Here is a 27,421-nt window from a genome sequence, read left to right as displayed (position 1 = left end):
TTGGTCCGTGAATTACGGACGATGGCATGATGTAACAATATCATGATGGGAGCGGAGATTGAAACTGTTTTCCTGTTCCCGGCATAATATTGTTACATCATGCCGTGCAGAGAAACTGGACTAGCCAGATATCCCTCCGGGAAGGACCCAGCCAAGTGGCAGCTCCTGTTAGGAAACCACCAAATCCACCATATTAAGTGGCCCTATAAGTCAGTGTAATGACTAGGGATAAACCAAGGCTAGGTAACCATCCACAGACAGCTGTTTCGGGGTGTTGCCCCTCATCAGTGTGGAGCAGGATTCTGGCTAGGTGGGAGCAATGCCTAGTAGAGCCATAAGAGAAACAGATTGCTGAACTCAGGGAGAACAGCCAAATGACAACACTGCCGGCTGCTAATGAAAGCGCTCAATGCAGTGAAGTCCTAGGTGCATTGCCCCCAGGGAAACATGAGTATGCAAAAGAGGAGTCCGTGGAGCCTCATTGAAGAGTCTCAAAACACAGGACTAGCCAGATATCCCTCCGGGAAGGACCCAGCCAAGTGGCAGCTCCTGTTAGGAAACCACCAAATCCACCATATTAAGTGGCCCTATAAGTCAGTGTAATGACTAGGGATAAACCAAGGCTAGGTAACCATCCACAGACAGCTGTTTCGGGGTGTTGCCCCTCATCAGTGTGGAGCAGGATTCTGGCTAGGTGGGAGCAATGCCTAGTAGAGCCATAAGAGAAACAGATTGCTGAACTCAGGGAGAACAGCCAAATGACAACACTGCCGGCTGCTAATGAAAGCGCTCAATGCAGTGAAGTCCTAGGTGCATTGCCCCCAGGGAAACATGAGTATGCAAAAGAGGAGTCCGTGGAGCCTCATTGAAGAGTCTCAAAACACAGGACTAGCCAGATATCCCTCCGGGAAGGACCCAGCCAAGTGGCAGCTCCTGTTAGGAAACCACCAAATCCACCATATTAAGTGGCCCTATAAGTCAGTGTAATGACTAGGGATAAACCAAGGCTAGGTAACCATCCACAGACAGCTGTTTCGGGGTGTTGCCCCTCATCAGTGTGGAGCAGGATTCTGGCTAGGTGGGAGCAATGCCTAGTAGAGCCATAAGAGAAACAGATTGCTGAACTCAGGGAGAACAGCCAAATGACAACACTGCCGGCTGCTAATGAAAGCGCTCAATGCAGTGAAGTCCTAGGTGCATTGCCCCCAGGGAAACATGAGTATGCAAAAGAGGAGTCCGTGGAGCCTCATTGAAGAGTCTCAAAACACAGGACTAGCCAGATATCCCTCCGGGAAGGACCCAGCCAAGTGGCAGCTCCTGTTAGGAAACCACCAAATCCACCATATTAAGTGGCCCTATAAGTCAGTGTAATGACTAGGGATAAACCAAGGCTAGGTAACCATCCACAGACAGCTGTTTCGGGGTGTTGCCCCTCATCAGTGTGGAGCAGGATTCTGGCTAGGTGGGAGCAATGCCTAGTAGAGCCATAAGAGAAACAGATTGCTGAACTCAGGGAGAACAGCCAAATGACAACACTGCCGGCTGCTAATGAAAGCGCTCAATGCAGTGAAGTCCTAGGTGCATTGCCCCCAGGGAAACATGAGTATGCAAAAGAGGAGTCCGTGGAGCCTCATTGAAGAGTCTCAAAACACAGGACTAGCCAGATATCCCTCCGGGAAGGACCCAGCCAAGTGGCAGCTCCTGTTAGGAAACCACCAAATCCACCATATTAAGTGGCCCTATAAGTCAGTGTAATGACTAGGGATAAACCAAGGCTAGGTAACCATCCACAGACAGCTGTTTCGGGGTGTTGCCCCTCATCAGTGTGGAGCAGGATTCTGGCTAGGTGGGAGCAATGCCTAGTAGAGCCATAAGAGAAACAGATTGCTGAACTCAGGGAGAACAGCCAAATGACAACACTGCCGGCTGCTAATGAAAGCGCTCAATGCAGTGAAGTCCTAGGTGCATTGCCCCCAGGGAAACATGAGTATGCAAAAGAGGAGTCCGTGGAGCCTCATTGAAGAGTCTCAAAACACAGGACTAGCCAGATATCCCTCCGGGAAGGACTCCTCTTTTGCATACTCATGTTTCCCTGGGGGCAATGCACCTAGGACTTCACTGCATTGAGCGCTTTCATTAGCAGCCGGCAGTGTTGTCATTTGGCTGTTCTCCCTGAGTTCAGCAATCTGTTTCTCTTATGGCTCTACTAGGCATTGCTCCCACCTAGCCAGAATCCTGCTCCACACTGATGAGGGGCAACACCCCGAAACAGCTGTCTGTGGATGGTTACCTAGCCTTGGTTTATCCCTAGTCATTACACTGACTTATAGGGCCACTTAATATGGTGGATTTGGTGGTTTCCTAACAGGAGCTGCCACTTGGCTGGGTCCTTCCCGGAGGGATTTCTGGCTAGTCCTGTGTTTTGAGACTCTTCAATGAGGCTCCACGGACTCCTCTTTTGCATACTCATGTTTCCCTGGGGGCAATGCACCTAGGACTTCACTGCATTGAGCGCTTTCATTAGCAGCCGGCAGTGTTGTCATTTGGCTGTTCTCCCTGAGTTCAGCAATCTGTTTCTCTTATGGCTCTACTAGGCATTGCTCCCACCTAGCCAGAATCCTGCTCCACACTGATGAGGGGCAACACCCCGAAACAGCTGTCTGTGGATGGTTACCTAGCCTTGGTTTATCCCTAGTCATTACACTGACTTATAGGGCCACTTAATATGGTGGATTTGGTGGTTTCCTAACAGGAGCTGCCACTTGGCTGGGTCCTTCCCGGAGGGATATCTGGCTAGTCCTGTGTTTTGAGACTCTTCAATGAGGCTCCACGGACTCCTCTTTTGCATACTCATGTTTCCCTGGGGGCAATGCACCTAGGACTTCACTGCATTGAGCGCTTTCATTAGCAGCCGGCAGTGTTGTCATTTGGCTGTTCTCCCTGAGTTCAGCAATCTGTTTCTCTTAGTGCAGAGAAACTGTCCAGGACATTCACCATCCGTGTCTTCCATGATTCGTGGGCCAAACACGGAACATGTGAATGCAGCCGAAGGCCTTATTCACACGTCCCGTAATCCTTGCATCAGTATTTCAGTATTCGAGTTAGTGCGCATTGTTGTCTATTGGGCTATTCACACAATCGGTAGATTACAAGAACGCAAACCAATGCTGAAAAAAGGACATGTCCTAGTGCGGACCTAGATTTTTTTTTTTTTATGGATCTTCTCATAGAAATCAATGGCATGCGATAATTTTTATGGATTGTAACCAGTTTGGTATCTGTATTTCTGTAAAAAAAAAAAGTATGGATGAGTTATAACTGACATGTTAAAAAAAAAAAAAAGGATTTACAGAAATACAGATGCACTACATATGCCCAATCCATAATTTTTAGTGGATTGTAGGGGTGGATAGCAGGAGGAACTTGAAACAAATACTGAACGTGTGCATAAGGCCTAAGACCATTGGAGATGGCTCCTTTTGAACTGATGTCTTAGCTTGACTGCAACCTACAGATGATGCTAAAAGGGTAATGCTCCAGGCATTGACTAGCTTCTTGTGTGCATCAGCTAGTATCTGTGACAAATTCTTTAAAGGGCTTTTCTAAACTTCTAAAAATATAGAAAGTGCTTATGTGTCTTAATTCTTAGTATATGATGCAACCATAAATAACCAGAAATATTTCTCAGCTGGGAGCAATGGGGTACAGTCACACCGGCAGGCTTCTGTAGGTACAGTACTGCAGTGAAGGGAGGACCGTACTGCAGAGTCCTATCATGCCATAGCAGCTGACAAGGTTACTCATTTTGCAGTCCGTTTTACTGCCATGTCTGGTTAGGGCTGTCATGTTTAGGGCACTGCACGGTACTTAGTGTCAGGGCAAGGTGCAGAGTATTATATAGCCGTCAGATAAGACTGCTGGGAAAGTAGATGTATTGATAGTATTCCGCCATCTTGTAGAAATCGCATTCCTGTATTATAATACAGTATAACATATGGGATGCCAATGGATCTGGTTTCACCAGTTCAGTTTATGATCTGTTTAGTATAACTAATAGTATTAATCCTGTAGTAAAAAAAAAAAAAATTGGGTCATATAAACATATAGCCCCAAAAATTTCTGGAGATACAAATGTTAATGAACGTTAGATAAGACAGTGGTCAGAATCACTTTATTCCAGTACTCATCAAAATTTCCTTTATCATCTTTTTATATGTGCTGATGTGAACATGGATGTTCACATAGAGTGAATGACGTGGAGGACAAGCATGCGCCATTCACTCGGCACACAAAGTGACCCTCACAGCACAGCTAGTTACCCACTATCCTGTGGAGAGGGAATACCTTTTAGGGCCCTATTACACAGGACAATTAGCGTGCGAAAATTTGTTTTATTGTTTGAATTAACCCCTTAAGGACCGTGCTAACTTTCGTTTTTGTGTTTTAGTTTTTTCCTCCATGTGCTTAAAAGCCCATAGCACTTGCATTTTTACACCTAGAGACCCACATGAGCCCTTATTTTTTGCGTCACTAATTGTACTTCGCAATGACAGGCTGAATTTTTCCATTAAATATGCTGCGAAATCAGAAAAAAAAATTATATGCGCAGTGAGATTTTACGCCGTGTGTCCTATGGAAAAACTTAGTTGTTATATATGTTCCTCAAGTCATTACGATTAAAACGATATGTAACATGTATAACTTATATTGTATCTGATGGCCTGTTAAAAATTAAAACCATTGTTAACAAATATACGTTCCTTAAAATCGCTCTAATCCCAGGCTTATAGCGCTTTTATCCTTTGGTTTATGGGGCTGCGTGAGGTGTCATTTTTTGCGCCATGATGTGATATTTCTATCGGTACCTTGATTGCGCATATGCGACTTTTTGATCGCTTTTTATTACAATTTTTCTGGATTTGATGCGACCAAAAATGCGCAATTTTGCACTTTGGGATTTTTTTGCGCTTACGCCGTTTACCGTGTGCGATCAGGAATGTGATTAATAGTTCGGGCGATTACGCACGCGGTGATAAAAAACATGTTTGTTTATTTTTATTTGTAAAATGGGAAAAGGGGGGTGATTCAGACTTTTATTAGGGGAGGGGATTTTTTATTAATAAAAGCACTTTTTTAACTTTCACTTACAGTAATATGAAGCCCCCTGGGGGACTTCTATATACACAGTACTGATCTCCCATTGAGATCAATCCTGTGTATATAATAGAGCAATGATCCATCACATCGGTGCTCTATTATAATGGTCTGCAGCAGACCATCTGAATAGATTGCCGAGCCAGGATCAGCGTCATTCCGACGCTGAGCCCCGGCCGGCTCATTAGAACGGATCTCCCCTCCGCGATCGCATTGCGGGGGGGAGATCCCCCACTAGACACCAGGGAGAGGGGGCACAGCTGCTATTCAAATGCAGCTGTCAGCTTTGACAGCAGCATTTGAATAGTTAATTAGCCGGCCGCGGCGGCTAATACACGCGGTCCCTGGCTGCACATAGCAACTGGGGACCGCGCGCTGCAGAGAGGGCTCACGCCGGGAGCCCTCTCTGTTTACTCTTAACGGCCCCATGACGGGTATACCCGTCATGCGTCGTTAAGAGGTTAAAGCGACTCTGTACCCACAATCTGTCCCCCCCCCCTCCCTCCCCAAACCACTTGTACCTTCAGATAGCTGCTTTTTATCCAAGATCTGTACTGGGCTCCGTTCAGCAGGTGATGCAGTTATTGTCCTAAAAAACAACTTTTAAACTTGCAGCCCTGTGCCAAACTAGCATGGCCTAAAGTGTCTGTGCATTAGGCTGGCACAACCTCTCTGTCCCTCCTCCCTGCCCTCTTCATCATTAGGAATGCTCCAGGCAGATTGTCTCCTATTCATCAGCTGTTTGAACACGGCACATGGGCTGGATCGTTAAGGCACCTGTGCAATGTTCACTGCTGAGGAATAGGAAATATCCTGCCAGTGGCATTCCTAATGATGAGAAGGGTGGGGAGGAGGGACGGAGGGGTGGTGCAAAGTTAGGGCATAGACACTCTAGGCCGCGTCAGTTTGGCATAGGGCTGCAAGTTTAAAAGATGTTTTTTAGGACAATAACTGCATCACCTGCCGAACGGACCCCAGGACAGAACTTGTATTTAAAAGCAGCTATCCAAAGGTACAAGCGATTTGGGGGGGGGGGACAGATTGGGGGTACAGAGTCACTTTAAAACCCTAATCATTTCGTTTGAATGCATGCAATAATGAAAAATCGGTAGTGTTCCGTTGATCACATCTTTTGAGCTGAACCTAAAATCAGTGTTTGTTTGCTAATCGCTGGCTGTAATTCCACATTTGCTAATCGTTCACTAATCTGGGAGTGGGGTCGTGACATCACCATTTTATCCAGGAAGTAAAGCCTTGATGCAGTAATAAGTGCAGGGGAAAAAAGCACTTTATGTGCATTTCCTGTAATAAGTGTATATTGACAATTTGTATAACTTTTGGGGGGCAATACAATACTTTAAAGGGGTAGTGCGACGCTAAGAAATTATTCACAAAATAAAACACATTACAAAGTTATACAACTTTGTAATGTATGTTATGTATGTGAATCGCCCCCTTCCCCGTGTTCCCCCACCCCCACACGTGGACCCGGAAGTGTACCATACATACCTGACGCGCGTCGTCCTCGTCCCCGATCTTCTGTCAACGACGTCATTTTCGGGAGGCTGGTCGAATCGCTGCAGCCATCCCTGGTGCCGGCCCCCCTCTGCTGCGTCATAACTCTGCTCAGCCGCGACTGGCTGAGCACAGTTATGCTCAGCCAATTGCGGCTGAGCAGCTGATGACGCGGGAGACGGCCCCCCGAAGATTATGTCGTTTACAGAAGATCGGGGACGACGTGCGTCAGGTATGTATGGAACACTACACTTCCGGGTCCACGTGCGGGGGTGGGGGAACACGGGGAAGGGCCATGATTCACATACATACCATACATTGTAATGTGTGTTATTTTGTGAATAATTTCTTAGCGCCGCACTACCCCTTTAATAAAAAAATTCTTCTTTAAGTAGCTCATGTTTGCAATTGTTAAAAATCTAATAGGACCCTAAATCTTGAGATAATCCTTTTAAAGATCTCACATTCTCAATTATTGCTGCCCAGGCATCTTCTTTCCTCTTAAAGCTGAGGGGGGTGACAATGCAGGTAGCACTTACTGTTTGTATTCTGCGGGCTAGGTGTCTGCATTGCTCAACAAACACATAATTTGCGGTAAAGTCTAATGAAAAATGAGTGTAGTGCAGCCTTGTGCACCATGGTCCTCAAATTACTTTAATTTTGAATACGGCACTTATGGAGCGTCCACCTGCTATTACTGTGTGTTAGTGTACAGAACCTTCTGCTAATCTCCATAGCCCCCATATCCATGTTTTAAGTTGCATTACGCATTGATGATCATCAGGTGCATTATCACAATACTACATCGCGATCATCATCAGAGTTCTATCTCTATGACCCACATGAGCAGATCTGTCAGATTTGACAGCACGAATTAACAGCCTTGTGATCTGAGGTGTGATGGATCTGACACTGCTTGGTGGCTTCTGTTCTGAAAAGAATCGACAGGAGCCAGGATGCAGATGTGAACATGTTCTTGCCACATGTTCTCTCCTTTTTACCTCCCAATGCTTCTTTTCACTTGTGCTGTTTGGCTAAAAACAGGTTATCTTGGTTAAACTGGTTTTGTCACTAATAACCCAGTAAGACTAGGGCTCTCATTTCCCGACCTTCCATGTGTATAGACAAGTAATGCACTAGGTGTATTTATTGTGCTCCTAGCTGATAGATTTTGTATTGGATTTGAGTAATTCCTGCGTAATACTTGAGTAATTCTAATGATGTTTTACTTCTTCACATGTTGCAGAAACTCTGACCACGATGGGAGAAATAGAAGGCACGTATCGTGTGATACAGACTCCGGGGGCCCGGCTAGGTACCCAAAGAACCACTGGAATCAGTACACTAGAGCCGGGACAGACCCTCAGCATGGCTCTCTCCTCCACACCTGCCAAGGCCACCAAGCAGGATTTATGCTCGTCTGTACTACTTCTGGATGGCACTGTGCTTCCCGTCGAAGTAGGGGTATGTTTTCCTGTAATGCATGTTCTGTGTTGCATTCACATGTTGAAGAGTAATAAACTAAACAAGCAATAGATGCCATGTGCGTCCATGTCTGTCACGGCTTTCTGTGTATTGGGTGAGACCCCAATCTCTTTGGCACAGTTTTGTCTGCAAGGTGCATCTTTATACAATGAGGTATGATCAGAAAAAGTCGAGAATGATCATTTCTTTACTTAGTACATTTCTTTTGTATGTAATTCTAGTACTAGAATAAGTCAGTGTCCACATCTATATCCACATTATCGCAGTCCAGCATTTTCTTATCAGAGGGTATTACTCACAGGACTACTGACAAGGGATGTCCACCCATACACCCATAATATCTATCAGATATTGACCCATCAAGTGATGGTGCCCACTCTTTGCTTTGCTGCATGTATTTGCTTAAATTGTTTGTCCCACAATGGACATTTTTATTATTTATCCACAGCATAGATTATTAATGGTCGGATTACTGGAACCCCATTGTCACTAGAACTAGTTTAACATATTCCATGTTATTTTATTCAGTGGCTATGGAGCTGATAGAGACTACTGTACTAGACTCCACTGCATAGACAATGATTGGAGCAGCAATTCATAGGCTGACCACTTCTGCCCGGTTTGTTTTAGTGATTAGTGGGGGTCTCTGCACTTGGACCCCTACCAATAAAAACTGACATGTCCAGAGTTTTTTTATTTTTTTTTTTATTACCCTGCTTTTCCCAAATGTCATTCTCTGCTGGATACCGGCCCGGAAGCTCCTGAGTGGGAGCAATAAGAAAGAACTGGGTTAAACCTTTATGGGCATATTATTAATGCCTCTGATCTGACAGTTTCACTTTAGGTAACACCTTGTGAGACCTACTATTATGTTGGCTTCATTGGATGACTATATTTTGTTGTTTAATGCTAACTTCACTTCATTCTCTCACATACATAGATTTATTGTAATTGCTAATTTCAGGCTTAGGTGAAAATCTGTCGTGTAGAGCTGTAAAAGCTGTCCAGGGAATTGCTAGCTGTAGAGTACGTGACATTATACGTTACAAACACAGATTCCTTACTCGACTCCTACCTGGCTGAGGCATAGGAATCTCTGCCTGAGTATAGGCTGTGAGTTCATGTGATTTGTATTGTTCCAGTAACACGCCCTGCCAGCCGATATCGCCCGTCACACCCGCAGGAACCATTCCTGTGGTTAAACAAAATTGTCTTGTTGGTTAAACCCTAAGGGTATGTTCACACATACTGTGTAAGTTGCAGGTTTTATGTCCCCGATTTAAAGCTTTCTTTAGCTATTTATGTTGATATATATCACATCCCCCGCGTACACAGTACATATGGGCATCTTCAGGTATCTGCAGCATTTCTACATTGAATGCACTATTACTTATTCACTCCATGCTTTATAGATTTTGGTGCCTCTGCTTATTTTCCACAATTTGAGCAGTTTTCCTGTGGAAATTCATATCATACTTTGCATAGAACTTGGTAACAGCTCTTTTGATCTATACTTTATTATGTGACTATATTATTGGTGAATCAGCTAATAAAGTTGATGAAACAGAAGGCTAGGGTTCATACTTACGTGTCATGTAAACATTGTCTGCATCTTTAGGCTGGGTTCACACTACGTATATTTCAGTCAGTATTGTGGTCCTCATATTGCAACCAAAACCAGGATAGGATTGAAAACACAGAAAGGCTCTGTTCACACAATGTTGAAATTGAGTGGATGGCCGCCATTTAATGGCAAATATTTGCTGTTATTTTAGAACAACGGCTGTTATATTGAAATAATGGCAGTTATTTACTGTTATATGGCGGCCATCCACTCAATTTCAACATTGTGTGAACAGAGCCTTTCTGTGTTTTTAATCCACTCCTGGTTTTGGTTGCAATATGAGGACCACAATACTGACTGAAATATACGTTGTGTGAACCCAGCCTAAGGGTACAAACCCACACACCGTATACACAGCAGATACGCAACAAATACGCAGCAAATACGCAGCAGATTTGTTGGTACAGATTTGATGCTGTGTTCAGTTATTTAGATATAATCTGCTGCGTTTTTGCTGCGTATTTGCTGCGTGTTTGCTGCGTATTTGCTGCGTATCGCAGCAGTAAATACGCTGCTTATACGGTGTGTGGGTTTATACCCTAAGGCTGCATTCACATGTTCCGTGATGTTGTCCGTGTGCTCGGATCTACAAACGGTTCCGTTTAAAAATAGGACATGTCATAACTGGGAACAGAAGTACGAATCTGATTCTACATAGAAATCAATGAGATCCGTGTTTTTCACGGATGTGACATCCGTGTTGGTCCGTGAAAAACATGGATGTGATGTAATCAATGTAATTTAGAATGCTTTAAAACAGACCTGTGAAAATAAAACTGACATGGATGCAAAACGGATGACAAAACGGACTGTTTTGCACGGATCACAGAGGTAGCTAGCAGACCACAATCACGGACCAGGAAAAACACTGAACGTGTGAATGCAGCTTAAAGGGGTACTCCAGCGGGGGGGGGGGTGCACTTTTTTGCTGGGATCGGGGACGAAGTGGCTGAGGGAAAAGACGTCCACTCACCTCCCCATTCCAGCGGTGGGTCCCGCATCACGGCGCTCCGGTACCCGGCCCCCGGCTGCTTCCTGGTGTCTGAGGTGCGCCTGAGACGTGACGTCTCAGGTCCGCTCAGCCAGTCAGTGAAGGAGGCGGGATCAGTTTCAAGTCCGCTCAGATCCCGTCTCTGTCACTGACTGGCTGAGCGGACACCAGGAAGCTGCTGGGAACCGGGGATGCGGGACCCGCCGCTGGAACCGGGGAGGTGAGTGGACGTCCCAGCAAAAAAGTGCCATCCCCCCCCCCCCCCGCTGGAGTACCCCTTTAAGGCCTTGTTCACATTGATTTTCAGCATTGCACTGCTCATATACATCAGAATGCTAGAAACAGGTATTGCTATATACTGCAGCACACCTGTAGGGATGAACAGACCAAACCTAGTCTCTTTGTGACTACTTTAGGTTTTCTTATATATATAGGTTAGAACACCTTTTTTTTTTTTTTGCAGTTTCCTAGTGTATACCCATGACTGATTCCTGAAGCATTGTGTGAACAGGGCCTTGGCAGATTGCAGCATGCTGCATATATGTATAGATTCTAAATCTCATTCTTATATGGAATGTACACCTAATCCAGCACATGTTTCAGAAGGATTGTTTCTGTGTATAGTCAGCTATGAATGTTATAACTCATACAACGAGGTTTGTAGTTAGTTCTTCAGTTGTGATCACGCTTGGCTGCATCGTCCTTCTGTAAGGGATTGCTGTATTAGTTGGATGGCTTCCATTGGCATGCAGATGCTTGGGTCTGGTAGGAAAGGCGCAGTCAGGACTCCCCCGGTAATCCTGTGCTGGACTGCGTGTAATGACGGTGAGCATCTGCTATCCTCAGGCCAGCTTTGTTTTCAATGGGAAGCAGATGGGCCTGGGATAAGCTCTTCTAACAAGCTTTGCTCTTTTTACCTCTCTATGTGTACAAATCCGTCTGCAATAGTCGTGGCTGGATAGACCCTGTAAAGCGAATAATATGTTTTCTGTTTGCATTAGAAGTGAAGTTCTTTTTATAATTATATTCTGAAATACGATTTAATTTAGTGCAGCACCTGCCTACCGGGAATGGGAACATTCACTTACTATAGTATAACATTGCTATACTATGATGCATTCTGTCTTCCGTTGCCCTTGTAATATGGTATCCTATGGAACACAGCATATGGCTATACAGTAGGGCATCGCAGGTTTTACTCTTTGCATTACAGAGTGTCACACCCAAGTTAAATCCATGACCTATAAGGCACTGCAGTACTATATATATATAAAAGGGATTTTCAAAAACCAATGTGTAGAATCTGCACTGATAATCTGCAACAATTCTGCCACATCTGAATAGACTTCAAAAAATGGAATCTGAATCTATCACCTCTGAGGTAAGAAAACATCTGCATATAGCTCTGTACAAGTGGTATGTTGTATGGAGATGTGATACGGTAGTGTGTTTGAGCCCTGCAGGCTGGGATGTCAGGAGATTGTTCATTGCACCTGCCCGCGTGGGTGCTCGGAGCTCAAGGGGAAAAGATTTTTTTTCCTTTAAGACGCTTGCGTTACTTGCTCGTCGCTGTTTCCGCATATGAGCCAGTTCTTTTTAGATTCTGGGTAAGGTAACCGCAACAGTGGATCTTCTCTTTGCAGGCACATACTTGCCCCTGTCAGGTGCTCTATAAACCTGTATATGAAGTTACTCAGGGCATTTATTATAATCCTAGATGGTACGCATACTGACAGGTGCTCATACGCATACTGACACATGCTCATTTATTCTCCAAAGAGACATCCTGATATCAGCATGCTATTTAATGGTTCACAGATTCAGTGGAGGAGAAACATTTATTCTCATCAAAACCTAAAGGCTTATGTGTATACAGAATAGAGTAGAACAAATAAAAGCAAATATTGGAAACAAGTGCTAGATTCACAGCGTTTATAGGGGAGCAAAAGCCCATTGTAGCAGCTATTCTCCACATTAGAAGTAAAGTCTACAGAGGGGAAACTGGTGAAAAACCCCATATATAACTAATATAATAAACTGCAATAGTGCTACTTTCCTTGTACACACACATGACAATTCATCCTGATCCTGATATGGTTAGTGACCATTGAAGATTCTCCATACCTTTGCAAACCTGGCAGAAGGCTGCATTCATCTAGGCATATTTGGTAGATTACAGCTGTGTGAATACGGACTAAGAGGATCCTTCCTAGGTTAAGCAGATATTCCTGTTTGTTTCCTGTTCTTTAGTACTTATAGTTGCTTTCGGTAAAAATATGATTTGGTCTCGGGTGACTTGCATCAAATGACTCAGCGTCCTACTTCTATACTTGATGATATCCTATAATACATTTCACAGGGTCATAAGAGATGTCAGACCCGTACAACTGCTCCCTATTTTTCTGCTTCTCATACATTTTCTGAGGATCAGTGTAATAGCAGTCTTCATGAGGTCGCTCTACTGACTGATCTGTCGCTGCCTGTTATATGAGTCAGAAGGGAGGCAACTCACACCCACATAGGAGAAGACTTCAGGCATAGTGTAGGGATCACACAGTTAGCAGCCTTGGATCGCTCCCCTGCCTACAGCAGGCATGTGCCAGCATCACACCAAGGGATATTTATTTTTTTGTTAAAAGGGTCTGTGTGCAGTTTTAATCTAGTCTATTGTTCCTAGTTATCCACCATATGAAACTCTTGAGAAACTGGCTATAGGTATGGAGCTGTAGCATCTATATTCTGGTTTATGAGGGGGGCCTTCCAAGTAAATGGCTGACTTCCTTAAAGCCATAGTACACGGAACGATTATCGGCAGTTCCGTCCGATATTTGTCCCCTGTAATAGAAGGCAACAATCAGCCGACATGAACAATGTTGACTGATCGTTGCTGTCGTTTGTCTCTCAACATGTTGAAAGACAAACGGCTGTGATAGCAGCAATCTGCTGCTGCTCCGCGTAACAGGAGCGGCGGCAGCAGACCGCCGCTATCCTCTATGATCTAGCGATCACTCGATGTTTGTTTGCTCCTCTATGTTGCCCCATGTAATAGGGGCTTTAGATTAAATCATGCCAGATTAGCAGACAGTAGGGCTGATGCTATAACTCCCTCATCCCTCCCCTCCCTATAAAGAACACCGGAACTCTTGGCCATGGCGAATGTTCCTGTGTATGGGAATAGTAGAGAAATCCACGGCACTCAGTAGTATGCAGAAGTGATAGTTTATTTTACAGTGATAGACATAAAGTGTATACTCCGACCAATATATAAAGAATTATGCAATGGAGACCATAAATAAAGCAAAGCAAGCTTTCGGCCCTTCCCGGACCTTCCTCAGGCTAATGGATCTCGCACATATGAGACTGGAAGGGGTCACCTGACCCCTTCCAGTCTCATATGTGCGAGATCCATTAGCCTGAGGAAGGTCCGGGAAGGGCCGAAAGCTTGCTTTGCTTTATTTATGGTCTCCATTGCATAATTCTTTATATATTGGTCGGAGTATACACTTTATGTCTATCACTGTAAAATAAACTATCACTTCTGCATACTACTGAGTGCCGTGGATTTCTCTACTATTGGATATACATGGTTGAAGAACCATAACCCACTGAGCACCAACCAGCGAGAGGTGTGCTACACTGATTTAACCCTGTGTATGGGAAGACAGGGACTAGTCAGGGAAGATAACTGCTGGTTGGACAATTGTTCATCTTTCAGTTATTGAAGTTTTAGAGCCTTTAGACCAGGGAGGACAGACACGTTATAGTAAATCTTTTCCAAAATTTTAATGGTTACCAGTTCCCATTTAAATACTCTTCAGCAGAACATGAGATATGAAGTCCTTGGACCCCTTTGTTTGCGTATGACTTGTGGATTACTGCAGGGAAACATCATGTCTCAGGTTATGTACTTTATATTCAGGGTGATAAGGTAGAAGTGTGTAACTTTAAGGTGTGGTTGGATGCTATAACCCTGTAAAGTAATGGTTCCTTTTCCGGTAGTCTGCCTTTTCCGCAAGGTAAATCGCTTGCTGCCCTTGAAACTGTGCTCCGGGGCTGTGGCAGGAAGCGACTGTGAATTCAATAGCTGCTCGATACTGAGGGGAAGAGAGGGAGAAGATCCACACCCAGATAGCAGGAGGAGGATGTAATGTGATTGTCTCTGGCAAGCCACGAGTGTCCTGGGATGACTGCAGGCTTTCTGGTAGCTCTGTTTTGCTTTTGTTCGCACACACAGATAGTTTGGGGATTATCTGCATTTAAATTTTGTGCTTTACCTATTTTTAATAAAATTTTTTACTCTTTTCACTAAGCTTATTAATAAGCTGACACTTCTGAGATAACTTTTCCGCAGTCTCCTCCTTATCACAGGCATCTATCTCATTTAAACCCTCATTCGAAATCCCTTAGTGAGAAAGAGATTGGGAGTCAGATAGACATATGAAAAATTTTGAATGGTGAGGGACCTCCAACGATTGTTGGACACAGCTGGGAGAAGCCTGTGGGGAAGTTCTTCGCTCTGCTCGAAGCAAGAGCATAAAGTCTGTCTCCTAAGAAGCTGTGAAAGGCAGCAAGCCAGAGAGAGAAATGCGCTAACCAACAATTGATGGAGGTCTGAACTCCCAAACCCTGACAAATCAAGTTTTGACATGTCTGTGAGACCTGTGAGAAGTGACAGGGACACTTGTGCATTGTGCTGTAGGGCAGTGCTTCTCAAACTTTTTCTATTGGAGCCTCACCTAATAGACTAAATAGTGCCTGGGCCTCACCAGACTGACCAAGAAGATGCTGAGCCTCACCATCTATGTTAGAAGTCCATGCAAACATAAAAACTATAGCTCAGTCTACCCTTCATTTGTCTCCTAATCTCTGTATAACATAAAATAAGTACAAAATGAGTCAATTATGTTCCTAAAGCAGAAATTGTTGCATTCAGGGAAAGGATTGTGCAGCTTATGGTCACTTTTGTGAGAACTGCCTCCTAAGCTGCGCCTCACCAACAACTAGGGGGCGCCTCACAGTTTGAGAAGCACTGCTGTAGGGGAATGGATGATTGCCTCCTGACACGTCTGCAGATTATACTAGAACTCTATAAACACAGACATGTAGGAAGGAGAGCTAGGAAGCAGCACAGACTCTCTGGCATTTATAACTAAAGACCAATATATTGATTGTGTATAGAAAGTTTTTATGTCATATTCAGGGTATTTCCATACCTCCATAGTAAGTGAGTCTAATGTCTAATAATATACTGCTTTGCTATGCCATCCAGGAAACTAAAGGAGACACAGGTAACAGCAGAAACGCAGGTACATACCCTCAAAACGGATTTTCTGACACAAAAACAGATTGAGGGTTCTGTTTGGATCTGTAATTTCCTGTTCCTATTTATAGTAAAACCCGCAACCACCAACTTCATCAGTGATTATTAGTTCTGTCATCTTCAATTCTTTCCAGGTGACCTCATTGATCCAGGTGTGAACTGACAATAAGGCACTGCATGAGTGATCCCTATACTTTGGTCTATCCAGATCACACCGCCTCTGATTAATATGCAGAATGTGTTAGTGGCCGTAAGGGGGTTAACAGCGTGGAATTTCTTTGGCCTCACACAGGCAGATTCTGTTATTTCCATTTGTAGGAGAATTTTCCAAATTCCAAAGAGAATTGTGTCCAGATGCAAGACCGCTCTGTCTCCCTAGTCCTAGGCACAATCTTCCTTACTTAAGGGTCCTCTGGCTGTAAAAGATCTAAAGGAGCCAAAAGACTTACCCCATGGGGATTCATTCATATTTTTATTTTTAGTGTGTTCTAGAATATCTTTTTTTTTTTTTTTTTTCCTCCAGTTTTTAGACCATTTTTTTTAAACATTAAAGGGAATCCGTCAGCTCCAATTTACAATTTAAACTGCTGACATTGTTAGATAGCTGTTAGGTCAGGAGACACATGGTACCTTTCAAATATTCAAATATCAGTCTGTGCTTCCATAACATTTTATGTGTCACCAAGGCCCCCCTCACCCGGCTTTCCTAGACTGCTGAATTCTTGTTTGCTTAGTTAGATAGTGATAAATACAGCATGCTTTTCTGTTCAGGCTCCTGAGAAAGCTGAGTGACATTGTGGAGCCACAATGGGGACCCACAAAATATATCACTGGTGCATCCAGAGTATGTTACATGATTAGTTTATCATTCATCACAGCTTCACAGAAGTTGTTACCCAATTCTCATACTATAGAATACCTATTCAAATTTGTTATCCAGGAGCCAACTGGGTAAGAATCCATGGGAAGGTGTAATTGACAATTCTACCATGTAATGTTAAAACTGCAAAATTCTAAATCTAGGCAGATTTACCTTTTAGGGTGCCGAGAAAGCTGAGTAACAAAGTGTGTGGAGGTGTAATACAGAAGGCTGAACATTAAATCTACCTAGATAAATCCTGCTTGTTACAGGCAGGTCAGCCTTTCAAGAAAGTAGAGTGTGTGTATAGCTTCACATAACTTGGAACCCTACATGTATGTCTCATTTGTCTAGACATTCAGTGAAAAATCCCTGCTGCCTAAATAGCCAATATTGACATTCAGGCACCCGGGAAAGCAGGATTACACTTTAAGTAGCCCTGCATTGGAAGTGTAGACTTAGGGGGAGTTCAGACGTTACATTTTAGTACAGTAGTGTGACATTTTTTTTTAACTAAGAGCTCCTGGCATCATAATGAATCTTGATGCTGGGAATTCTGTGATTCTGCTCTATAGCACATTCTGTGCACAAACTGTAATCCCAGAATGGTTTAATGCCCCCTAACAGTTACAAAAATGCTAGCATACATACAGATAAAGGGTTTGATGTGTCCAAAACAGCCAGGGCACTATTTCCCATTCCTTTCCTTAAAGGGGTTGGCCACTGTATAGTAAAATAGGTCAGTACAAAGTATTAGTAAGTGTACTCAATGTATATACTGACAGCAGCTCTCTGTGTACCTCATAGAGCTAAAATCAGACTCCCCTTCACCAGGCTGGGCTGCCCTGCTCTGTTTTCTTTCAGTCCATAAAATGGCTGACATGGAGGAGCATGTGACCAGGCCCTGTCCCCTGTGTCCTCCATAGACATATATAGGCTCAGTGGTGAACACTGGGGGGCGGGGCCTGGTCACATGCTCCTCCATGTCAGCAATCTTATGGACCAAAACACCACAGAGCAGGGCAGAACAGCCTGGAGGATGGGAGTCTGATATTAGCTCTATGAGGTACACAGGAAGCTGCTTTCAGTATATACAGTGAGTACAGTTACTAATGCTGTATACTGAACTATTTTACTATAAAGTGGCCAACCCCTTTAAATTTCCAGTTTCAATAGTGGGCTCGTTAAGAAAGATCAGCCAGTCCCCTGTCAAAGATTGAACAATGAGTTATTCCTTAGCAGGTAGATGTCCAGCTTTATGACTCAGCAATATGTGATTGCCCCCCAAGTTCCAAGCAAAATTAATGAGACCAAAGAATACAAAATAAAGACACAACATGATGTATTCAGGTATCAAATGGTCACAATTTGTTTTTAAAATAACCTGACACTGAAATAAATGACAGACACCAACTCATGAAGAGACACCCTACAGCATTCAAGCGAGGAAAAACCCCCTGTGGAGGAAACCTTGAGGGAGCCATGGCTGGATAATTGCCACTCCCCTGGGCTTAGAGGGTTATACCAATATAACATAGTTTAAAAATTTGTTCATTAAGGGTACGTTCACAGGATCTGCAGCAGATCTTATGGCGCAGATCCTTAGCAGATTTCATGGTACTGATATCAATGTAACTAAATAACTGAACAGCATCAAATCTGCGCCATCAAATATGCTGCTGGTCCTGTACGTGTGAACCCACCCTATATCAGATTTACAGACAATAACATAACAAAAGCAGACTATAACTATATAGAGATCTAGCTGCCATATCTGTCATCTTGTTAATGACTGGGTGCAAGTACCTTTTCTCCCTTACAGATCCATGTGGACCTCTGAAGAAAGTGGAGATTCGATTAAAAGGGTAGCCTAAAGCAGGCAATCCCTTTTTCCCTGCTAGAACCTCCAAATTACATCAAGGGTAGAGGAGAATAAAGTAGTCAAGCTCAAGGTCCTCTGGTGCATCCAAGATGGCACTGATCCAGGCAGCAGGCCTTTCTTTTATTGAACCTTTGCACGTCCTACAGCAGCTTTGTAACTGTCATTGACTGTTCTTCCTACAGCGGCTATGGTTGTCGTGGTGATGCTGCCACAACTAAACATGGCCACATGACCTTGTTCTGTTAGCGGTGCCCTTACATGAGAGAGATTAGACAATAGATAAATGATATATAGATTAGATTACATATTAGGTAGAAATATCGATAGTTGAAGACACATTACGTAATTGATACATATGTGATATGCTGCGTTTACACGGAACGATTATCGTGCGAATTTGCACGATAACGATTGAATTCGAACGATAATCGTACGTGTAAACGCTGTGAACAATCAAACGACGAATGAGAAGTCGTTCATTTTGATCTTACAACATGTTTTAAAATTGTCGTTCGCTAAAAAAATCGCAGATCGTTCCGTGTAAACAGTCGTTCGCCGATTTAACCAATGTGTGAGATAGGCTTAAGCGATCGCAAAAAGAATTTCTGGACGATATATTGTACTGTCTAAACATTGACCGTTATGAGAAAAAAAAAAACGTTACTACGACATCGTTAATCGTACGATCGGCCAATTATCGTTTCGTGTAAACGCAGCAATAGAGAGACAGATGGATAGCTGACTTCAGGTTTCAACGGGCTCTTGGGTGACACAGCTTTAGTGGTCCCTTGGGTACCTGCTGTAATCGCATCAGGTCTCCTGCAACTTTCAACCTTGGAATTGCAAAGAGAGTATGTTAGTAAAGCCCCTTTTACACAGGGCGATTATAGCCAAGGAGAGTTGCTAGAAGTTCTCCTTTGGCTGATAATCAGCCAGTATAAAAGTGTCAGCGATCAGCGAAGGAGAATTCCCAATTCTTGGCTGATTGCATCTTTCGAGCTGGTCATAAAGTCATTGCTTACCCGCAGATGGCCGAAGATTGCAGAGTTTTAAAGGACCCCAAGCTTCCACCAGTAAATAGCATCCCCTATGTTGTAATCCTACCACCACTCCCCGATTTTGAAAGCAAACATACTAATTTCAAGCGATTTACAGTCAAATTGCCAGGCTCAGCAACCAACTCTCACTCATCCATCCCAATGTCACCCCTGTAGGCAGTCTAGCAGCTGGCATCTTATGGACCACACTGGTCGCACATAGCTCAGGTCAGACGTGTGTGTCACTATTTGCTCATGTTGTGGAGTTTGGAGTAAGTTATATTACAAGATTGATTTATAGGTAGAGATTGTTTTGAGCATAAAAAGAAAATTATGCAGTTCAAAGAAATCCACATGTGCCACACAGGCCGGAAATTTTCAGCAACGTTTCAACTTTGTTCAGCCTTTTCTCAGATCTGCTTCTTCTTTCAATGACTTCTAAAAGCAATCACTATTATAGCCCTTCTTGGCATTGTTACAGTTTTTCCAGGTAAGTCAGATAATATGAATTAGATTTGTGATGCCTAAAGCAAGGTGACAGCCCTGATGGTGCCACAATGTGTGACCTATTATAAAGTAAGGTGACAGTGCCCAACAGTGCCGCAGTGCTGGGACTTATCATAAAGCAAGGTGACCGCCCCTAATCACACTGCAGTGGTATCACCTTTTATCAATGAAGAATCAAGAAGTAGGGTCAGCAACAAGGTATTCTCCAATCCAAACTTCTACATTGCATAAAAACTCGATCCATGTATCACAACCAACGCGTTTTAAGCATGCTTAATCGTGGTCACCACACAGGTGGATCTTTTTTGGAGGGGTAAGCTGCTTCCTCTACTTTATTATAAAACAAGGTGAAAGCCCATGATGATGCCACAATGGGGTGGCCTATTATAAGGCAAGGCGTTAAAGGGAGCTGCAATGTTGTGACATATTAGGGTGTGTGTGTGTGTGTGTGTGTGTGTATATATATATATATATATATATATATATATATATATATATATATATATATATATTTATTATATTGCTGTACTGACATGGTTTAGAGCTGACTTTTTATGGTTTAAAAGGAAACCAGCTTTAATGACCTATTAGAAAAAAAATGAGGTCCCTAATTCTAGTTTGAAGTTTTGCAAGTTTTGTAGGCTCTGGTTCCTAATAAATCTCCGTCTTTTGCAGCCAAAGACCACAGGCCAGGCACTGCTGAGCCAAGTGTTCACTCATCTGAATGTGGTGGAGACAGACTATTTTGGCATTGAGTTCCAGACAGCACAGTCTCAATGGGTATGTTAAGTTTCTATGTGTCACATGTCTCTCCTTCCACTCTATTGTACATTTTCAAATTTCTTTGCAGAATTGGAGTGGATCTGTAGTTTCTATATAATACATTAATCTAGATTGCAGTTTTATTGCCTGTGCAGCACCAACATATTCTGTAGCACTGTACATGTAAATTAAAAATGTTCTATCTTTTCATTTGTTGTCCCTTAAAGGAGAAGTTCAGGCAAGGACACTTTCTTTCAAACTTGCCTGGCAGGATGTGAGTAAAAATAACGTGCACTTTCCTTACTGACTTCATCGCTGATGCTCGCAGTCTGTTGCTCCGGTCCCTGGCCGTTTTCTAGTGTAAAGACCGTACCTGGGACATGACCTATTGGACCTGCTTAACCAGTCAGGGGCAGAGATGGGACACCGCTACAGCTGCTGACTGGATAAGCGGCCCTGGATCATCACGTTCCAAGTCCCGTTTCTACACCAGGAAGCGGATGAGGATTGTCAACCGAAGCGACGAACTGCGGGCACCAGTGCTGGAGCCAGGGAGGTAAGTGCCCATTCTTCTCTTTTAATGGAGGTAGGATATGTAATTCTTGCATAAGGAAAATGTCTTTACTGAAGTAACTGTAAAACAGAGATCTATTCTCAGAATGAGGGGGCCTTACTTAAAGGTGTTTTTCCAGACAGGTTTTTTTTTTTTTTTTGCTGTGAAAATAATAAAGTAGAAGTATAATTACCCATTTTTCCACATGCCCGATCCCTGCTGCAGTCTTCCTGGTTCCTGTGTTGTGCAGAGAACTGCCTGCTCAGCTGATCACACAGAGCAGGCAGTTACGTTCTAAATGACATATCCCTGAAGGAAGAGGACCATAGTGAGGACAGGATGCTCAGGATAACGGCACAGACAGGAGATTGGGCCAGAAAAAAATGCTTTATTACTTTCACTGTAGCTTGAGCGACATATTAAAAAAACAATCCCTGTCCAGAAAATCCATTTAAACACTGTGTCTCCTTCATTATACTGTATCCCAGCTGACATGTGATGCTTTCATTGTATAGCAATGAACTGATGTCATTATGTGGTTATTGTTATAATGTCATTATTGTTGTAATGGCTTAAAAGCCTTACTGGTTGTGGTTGGTCAAATATTAAAGGGAACCAGTCCAGTCACATCGAACAAGCAGTCTGATCTGCCCACTTCATGTTATATGTGTAATATACCAGTCAAATGGCCACAATGCCACTTTTTTTTTCCTGAAAGTGTTCTGAGATTTCCGAATTGCCGCAGTGTAAATATGTCTTTAATAACTACATCATCTTGTCTGTGGAAACTCTGGAAATCGTTGCAGATGTCATATCAGTGGGCTCATCTGACCTTTTAAAGTAAAGGGAAATGACCACATCTTACAGCATGGTACTTCAGAGGGCGGGTGAAATTATAGTGCCAGGATTATAGGGTCATATTAGTTATTTTTAGATGTGTGGCTGTATGTTTTGCTTTTTAAGATGCACCTCATGGAAAAAAAAAAGTTGGCACTGTGAAAAATCAGCAGTTTAATTCATCCACGTACATATACGAGGGGTTGCACTAAAGTGCAGTTACCCCCTGATGTGCATGTAGGTAAAATACTGGTTCCTGAAGGGGGAAGGCATTCTCTCAAATAGGGGTTCTTTCTTAGGGTAAAAAAAAAAAAGTTTTGAAGATTTTTAATGCAGGCCTTGAAGGTGGTCTCTTCTGACTAACCTACTATTTCTTTTAGGAATTGCTCATCTTAGAGCCCATAGTCCTCATGGGATGTTTTACTAGAAAACCATGTAGAGCATTGGTCTTATCTAGTTAGTGACCAGGGTTCAATGTTTGCAGTACAGTGAAAACAACTTAAAATTTTACATGTAGACATCTGATAATGGACATGGATAGACTTACTGCAAGTTAGATGGTACAGTTCCCAGGGCAGGAGAATGACCCCCAATGAGTATTATGTAGGCATGCTGCTAATTACATTCAGGTGTCGTTCAGCTCAGATGACCCCTTTTAAGCATTTACCCTTGAAAGTTCAGCGTTTTGCTGCTCACTCTCCCAATGACCCCTGCACCCCACCACACTCCCGTGTCTACTCTGCAGAGGTTATGTTCATGAATGGTAGCCCATTCCGCCACCCTTTGTTACCCTTTTTTTTCTCATCTTTTTTTCATTTCTGTAAAATCGGGGATGAGTGCAAGTGATGGAATCTGGGGTATGCCCTTTCCATCTCACATCTTATAAAGAGGTACACAAAATAAGGGAATACTTGTAAAGGCTTCAGTAATGGTAACTGCCATCTAAAGAGAGCATTCTTAGGGTGGGTTCACACTGAGGGATCTGGGCGGATTACCCGCAGCGGATTCCGACACTTGCGCCTGCACATCTCTGCCCGTGCCATAGACTCCATTCTATGGTTCTATGGAATCTGCCCGACCAGAGAATGGAGTCTGTCACGGGCTGAAATGCACGCGGGCGCGAGTGGCAGAGTCCGCGGTGGGTGATCCGCCTGGATTCCTCAGTGTGAACGGACCCTTACTCCTAAAAGGCAATGGAAGCCAGACAGATGAGAAGTAACTCAAGTGTTGACAGCGTTTGTCAAAAATCAGTTTAGGTATTCTATCTTGATTCTATCTGAATTCCAGCCAGAAACATCTGTAGGCACAAAATGTCAGAAATGTGTTTGGAGGAGGAGGACTCTTTCCTTCCATTTATGGAGGAATCACATGTGACTTTTCATTGATGTTTGGAATGTGGTTTTACAGAATAAGAACAGTAAAACAAGTGACTGTGTATTAGCAGATCCACCCATAGATTCTGCGGCCGCTAATTGTTACAATATAACTTCCAGAATGCCCATAAAAAGTCAACTCTTCACTCTTCCTATTTTAGGTGTGGTTGGAGCCACTGAAATTTGTGAACAAGCAGCTGCGCAGTAAGTTTTTTCATTTTTTTTTTTTTTTTTGATGGTGAAAAAGACAATAGCAAATAAAATTAAGTGATTTTTCCTTGACTAGCCATCGGTTTTGTATAACGATGTTGTAAATCTACAGTATAGTGTCTAGTGTTCTTGCTCAAATAACACATATGAACAGCTTAAACGACCAGTTTTATCCAGCCTGTCCCCCTCTTTATCACCACCTCTGTACTTGCTTATACAAAGCAGACTAAGGAAAGTGTTTCTTACCATAGGGTTGTCATCCACCTCTGTCTGCTTCTGGGTATGTGAAAATAGTAGGCTCTCTAGCAAAACTCCTTACAGTTAGTTGTATAAATGATAAGTAGTAAATGGGTTATTAAATATTTACTAGGATGTTTAACATATGTATATATAGTCTGCATATATGTTAAAGTATATACATACAAATAGATGATTCTGGATATGGCAAAGGTGTAGCTGAATCAAAATAAATAGGAAAAAGAGGGGAGACGAGTGACCATTATCCCCGACTGGGGAGATGTGATGCACTCCCCCCGCTCGCTCAGGGACTGTCGGGGCACTCGCCCTAATAAGGACCACCCCTGCCTAGAACTACTCCTTTGTCTTCCCCTATTATACTTAGTGTCTCAATCTCCAATGTGTTTCCTTCAAGTGTTTTGAAATAATCAGGTAGAATAAAGACAGACCAAGGAAAGAGGGTACATATAATGAAAAACAAGGAAAGATGTACAGTAGATTGCATCCACACCCGACCCCCGACTGTTAATAGTAGTTGTCCTGTTTGACTGACTACATAAAGAAAACCTGGGCTGGACTTACCTGACCTCTTTCCTTGCAGGTCTAGCTTAACCTAAGTGGGAAAACTTATAAATTCACAGATTGTGGATTTGACAATTTAAAATACAATACATGTGGATTGGGTTTTCAGAACAAATCCAATGAAATATCAATGTATAGTATAATAAATTGTCAATATAAACTGAAATATCATTATCTAGTGTGTCACAGGTTTTCACTCCGCAGTCCTTAAGGGGAGATGAACTAAAAGTGTGCAAAATTTGGAACAAAGTCCATGTTTCATAAATTTTTGAGGGTTTCCATTGCCTTATGTGACCAAGGTTTCAGAGGGTTTGTGCGGGTTCTAGTAGCTGCAGCTCCTTAGAGAAGGGATGATACTTTAAGGAGTTTTTTTTTTAGTATGTTGTGTTGGAATTATGTTCTGTCTATTCAGTCTGTTCCTAGAGCTCAGAATGTAGGTAAACCTCCTCAGAGAAGATTCTATTGCCCATGTCCATGATTGTTCTGTCTGCAATGAAATCTCCACATGATGATATAGCTAGGCTGCCATCTCCTAAGTATAGGGAGCACGCAAAGAAAGGACAGGCACTATATGTAATCTGCGAAGGCGTGTTAGACATGTTGAGAACGGTAGTTTAAACTACAGCACTGTCAGTAGCCACATGACCAGATGTGACATATCTGAGTAAAATTTTATGGTTGCGGACAGCCTCTTTAATCATAGAATCGTAAAAAAAAATGTATGAAACTACTAGCTAAGCAAAAATGAAAAATTTAATTGTGCTCTTTTTGCCTATGAACCTGTTTTTTTTTTTGTTGTTTTTTTTTTGGTACCCACTTCCTTTCCTCTTAGTCTTAAACTGGTCATGGCAGTGGAGTAGCTCATGTACCATCTGAGATACAGTATAGATAATCCTATACTGTACTAGATAATAAAAATATGTATTCTGCACAGCTCCCCAAAGTGTAAAGGGTCACTGCACAGCAGCTGGACGCAAGAGGATTATTCCTATAAATTGCAGAAACATGGTTTTGCAAGCCTACTTAGAGAGGAACGCAACTCCGGCATGCTCGAGTACGATCGTTCAGCATTTAATTACCGGTGGCTGATCTTGGGACAACAAAGGATCAGTTAGTTGAATTTCAACACTCTGGCTCCTTTTATTCTTAGGGGAGAAAAGCCGCCACAAGAGGTTTAAACCCCACTGATTGTTAAAATGAGCCAGGAAAAGCTTGTAGCTGAGCTCTTCTCTCACCATCTTGCTGCAGGAGAAGGGCTCCATATACAGTATTTACTAAACAACAGAGTTGAGCAAACTTCGAGCATGTCCGAGTTTATCCGAACCCAAGTGCGCGTCATTGGCTGTATCCATGTTTGCCAGGCAGCCTTAGGGCTTTATCCAACTTCAGCAGCCAACGCTAATTCAATACCGCACTTTCGGGTTTGGATGAACTTGAGCATGCTCCAAGTTCGCTCAACTCTACTAAAGAATATACTGTATCTCTTACGATGAGGGAGAGAGACACGTTAGAACAAGCCAGTAGAAGTGCGTAGCTATCTATTATGGATGTGCAGATGCCATTAAGGATACAGAAATAATATGTGCCCTTGCTCCCCATTACTCGCCTTTCCTATTCAGGATACACAAGTGTATGGGGGTGGGAGTGATAGCTGTCCTTAAGCTATGATCACAAAATACTTTTAAAATATGTTCAGCAAGCTCCTGGTATATACACCAACATGTCCATAAAATCTCATTTTCCTGACTGTTGCAAAAACTGTCCACTTGACATTAAATAGTGCAACAGAGTACAAATTCTCTCTCTCTCTCTCTCTCTCTCTCTCTATGCAGTATACTACCTTTACTGGACGGTTCAAATGTAAATACAGCCATATTCATAAAGTGGCCTGAGACAGATCAAGGCAAGGAGGCTCCATGCTTGAAGCCACAATCTGTTACAGAGGCCCAATCTAGAGCTAAAGCTACCCATACACATAGAGGCTGAACCCACTGCAGTCATTTTGAATTTCAACCTCATTGTTTGATCTAATGGCCCCAGTGGCTTGTTCCCCTCACTCCACCAAGTCGAGCATTCGGTTTTTCAAGGGGGTTGGTAAGAATAACACAACAAGCCTTTAGCCAGCAGCCTGCTATATGGCCACCTTTTTTCTGTACAGAACTGGAAGCTTATTATTAAGCCTAGTGGCCAGAATAGACTGAAAACTACCAGAATTTAGGTTTATTTAACATCATAGATGGAAAATTAGAAAAACAGTTATCAAACATTCATTAAAAGTGTAACATAACTTGATTTAAACCTTAGATCATTGTTTCATGGCCCATTTCCTTTAGTCTAGGGCAGTGATTTTTAACCTTTTTTGAGCCGGGGCACACTTTTTATACTTAAAAAATCCCGGGGCACACCACCAACCAAAATGACACTAAAACAGTACATATTATACATATAGTTAATAATATAGATGTAATATAGATATAAATGTATTTATACTCA

General features: G+C 42.9%; 1 protein-coding gene across 1 annotated transcript in view; it reads left to right on the top strand.

Annotated features, from left to right (window-relative positions):
- Nucleotides 1-27,421, top strand: part of FARP2 (FERM, ARH/RhoGEF and pleckstrin domain protein 2) — a 68,769-nt gene that overhangs the window by 620 nt on the left and 40,728 nt on the right. The window contains exons 2-4 of the mRNA XM_069974227.1: nt 7,916-8,133; nt 21,050-21,154; nt 24,061-24,103. Coding sequence (XP_069830328.1) covers nt 7,916-8,133; nt 21,050-21,154; nt 24,061-24,103 — 366 coding nt within the window. The remainder of the gene's footprint in view (nt 1-7,915; nt 8,134-21,049; nt 21,155-24,060; nt 24,104-27,421) is intronic.

This window comes from Dendropsophus ebraccatus, chromosome 6, assembly GCF_027789765.1.
Source record: "Dendropsophus ebraccatus isolate aDenEbr1 chromosome 6, aDenEbr1.pat, whole genome shotgun sequence".
NCBI classification, from domain to species: domain Eukaryota; kingdom Metazoa; phylum Chordata; class Amphibia; order Anura; family Hylidae; genus Dendropsophus; species Dendropsophus ebraccatus.
This window is presented reverse-complemented; position numbering and strand designations above follow the sequence as displayed.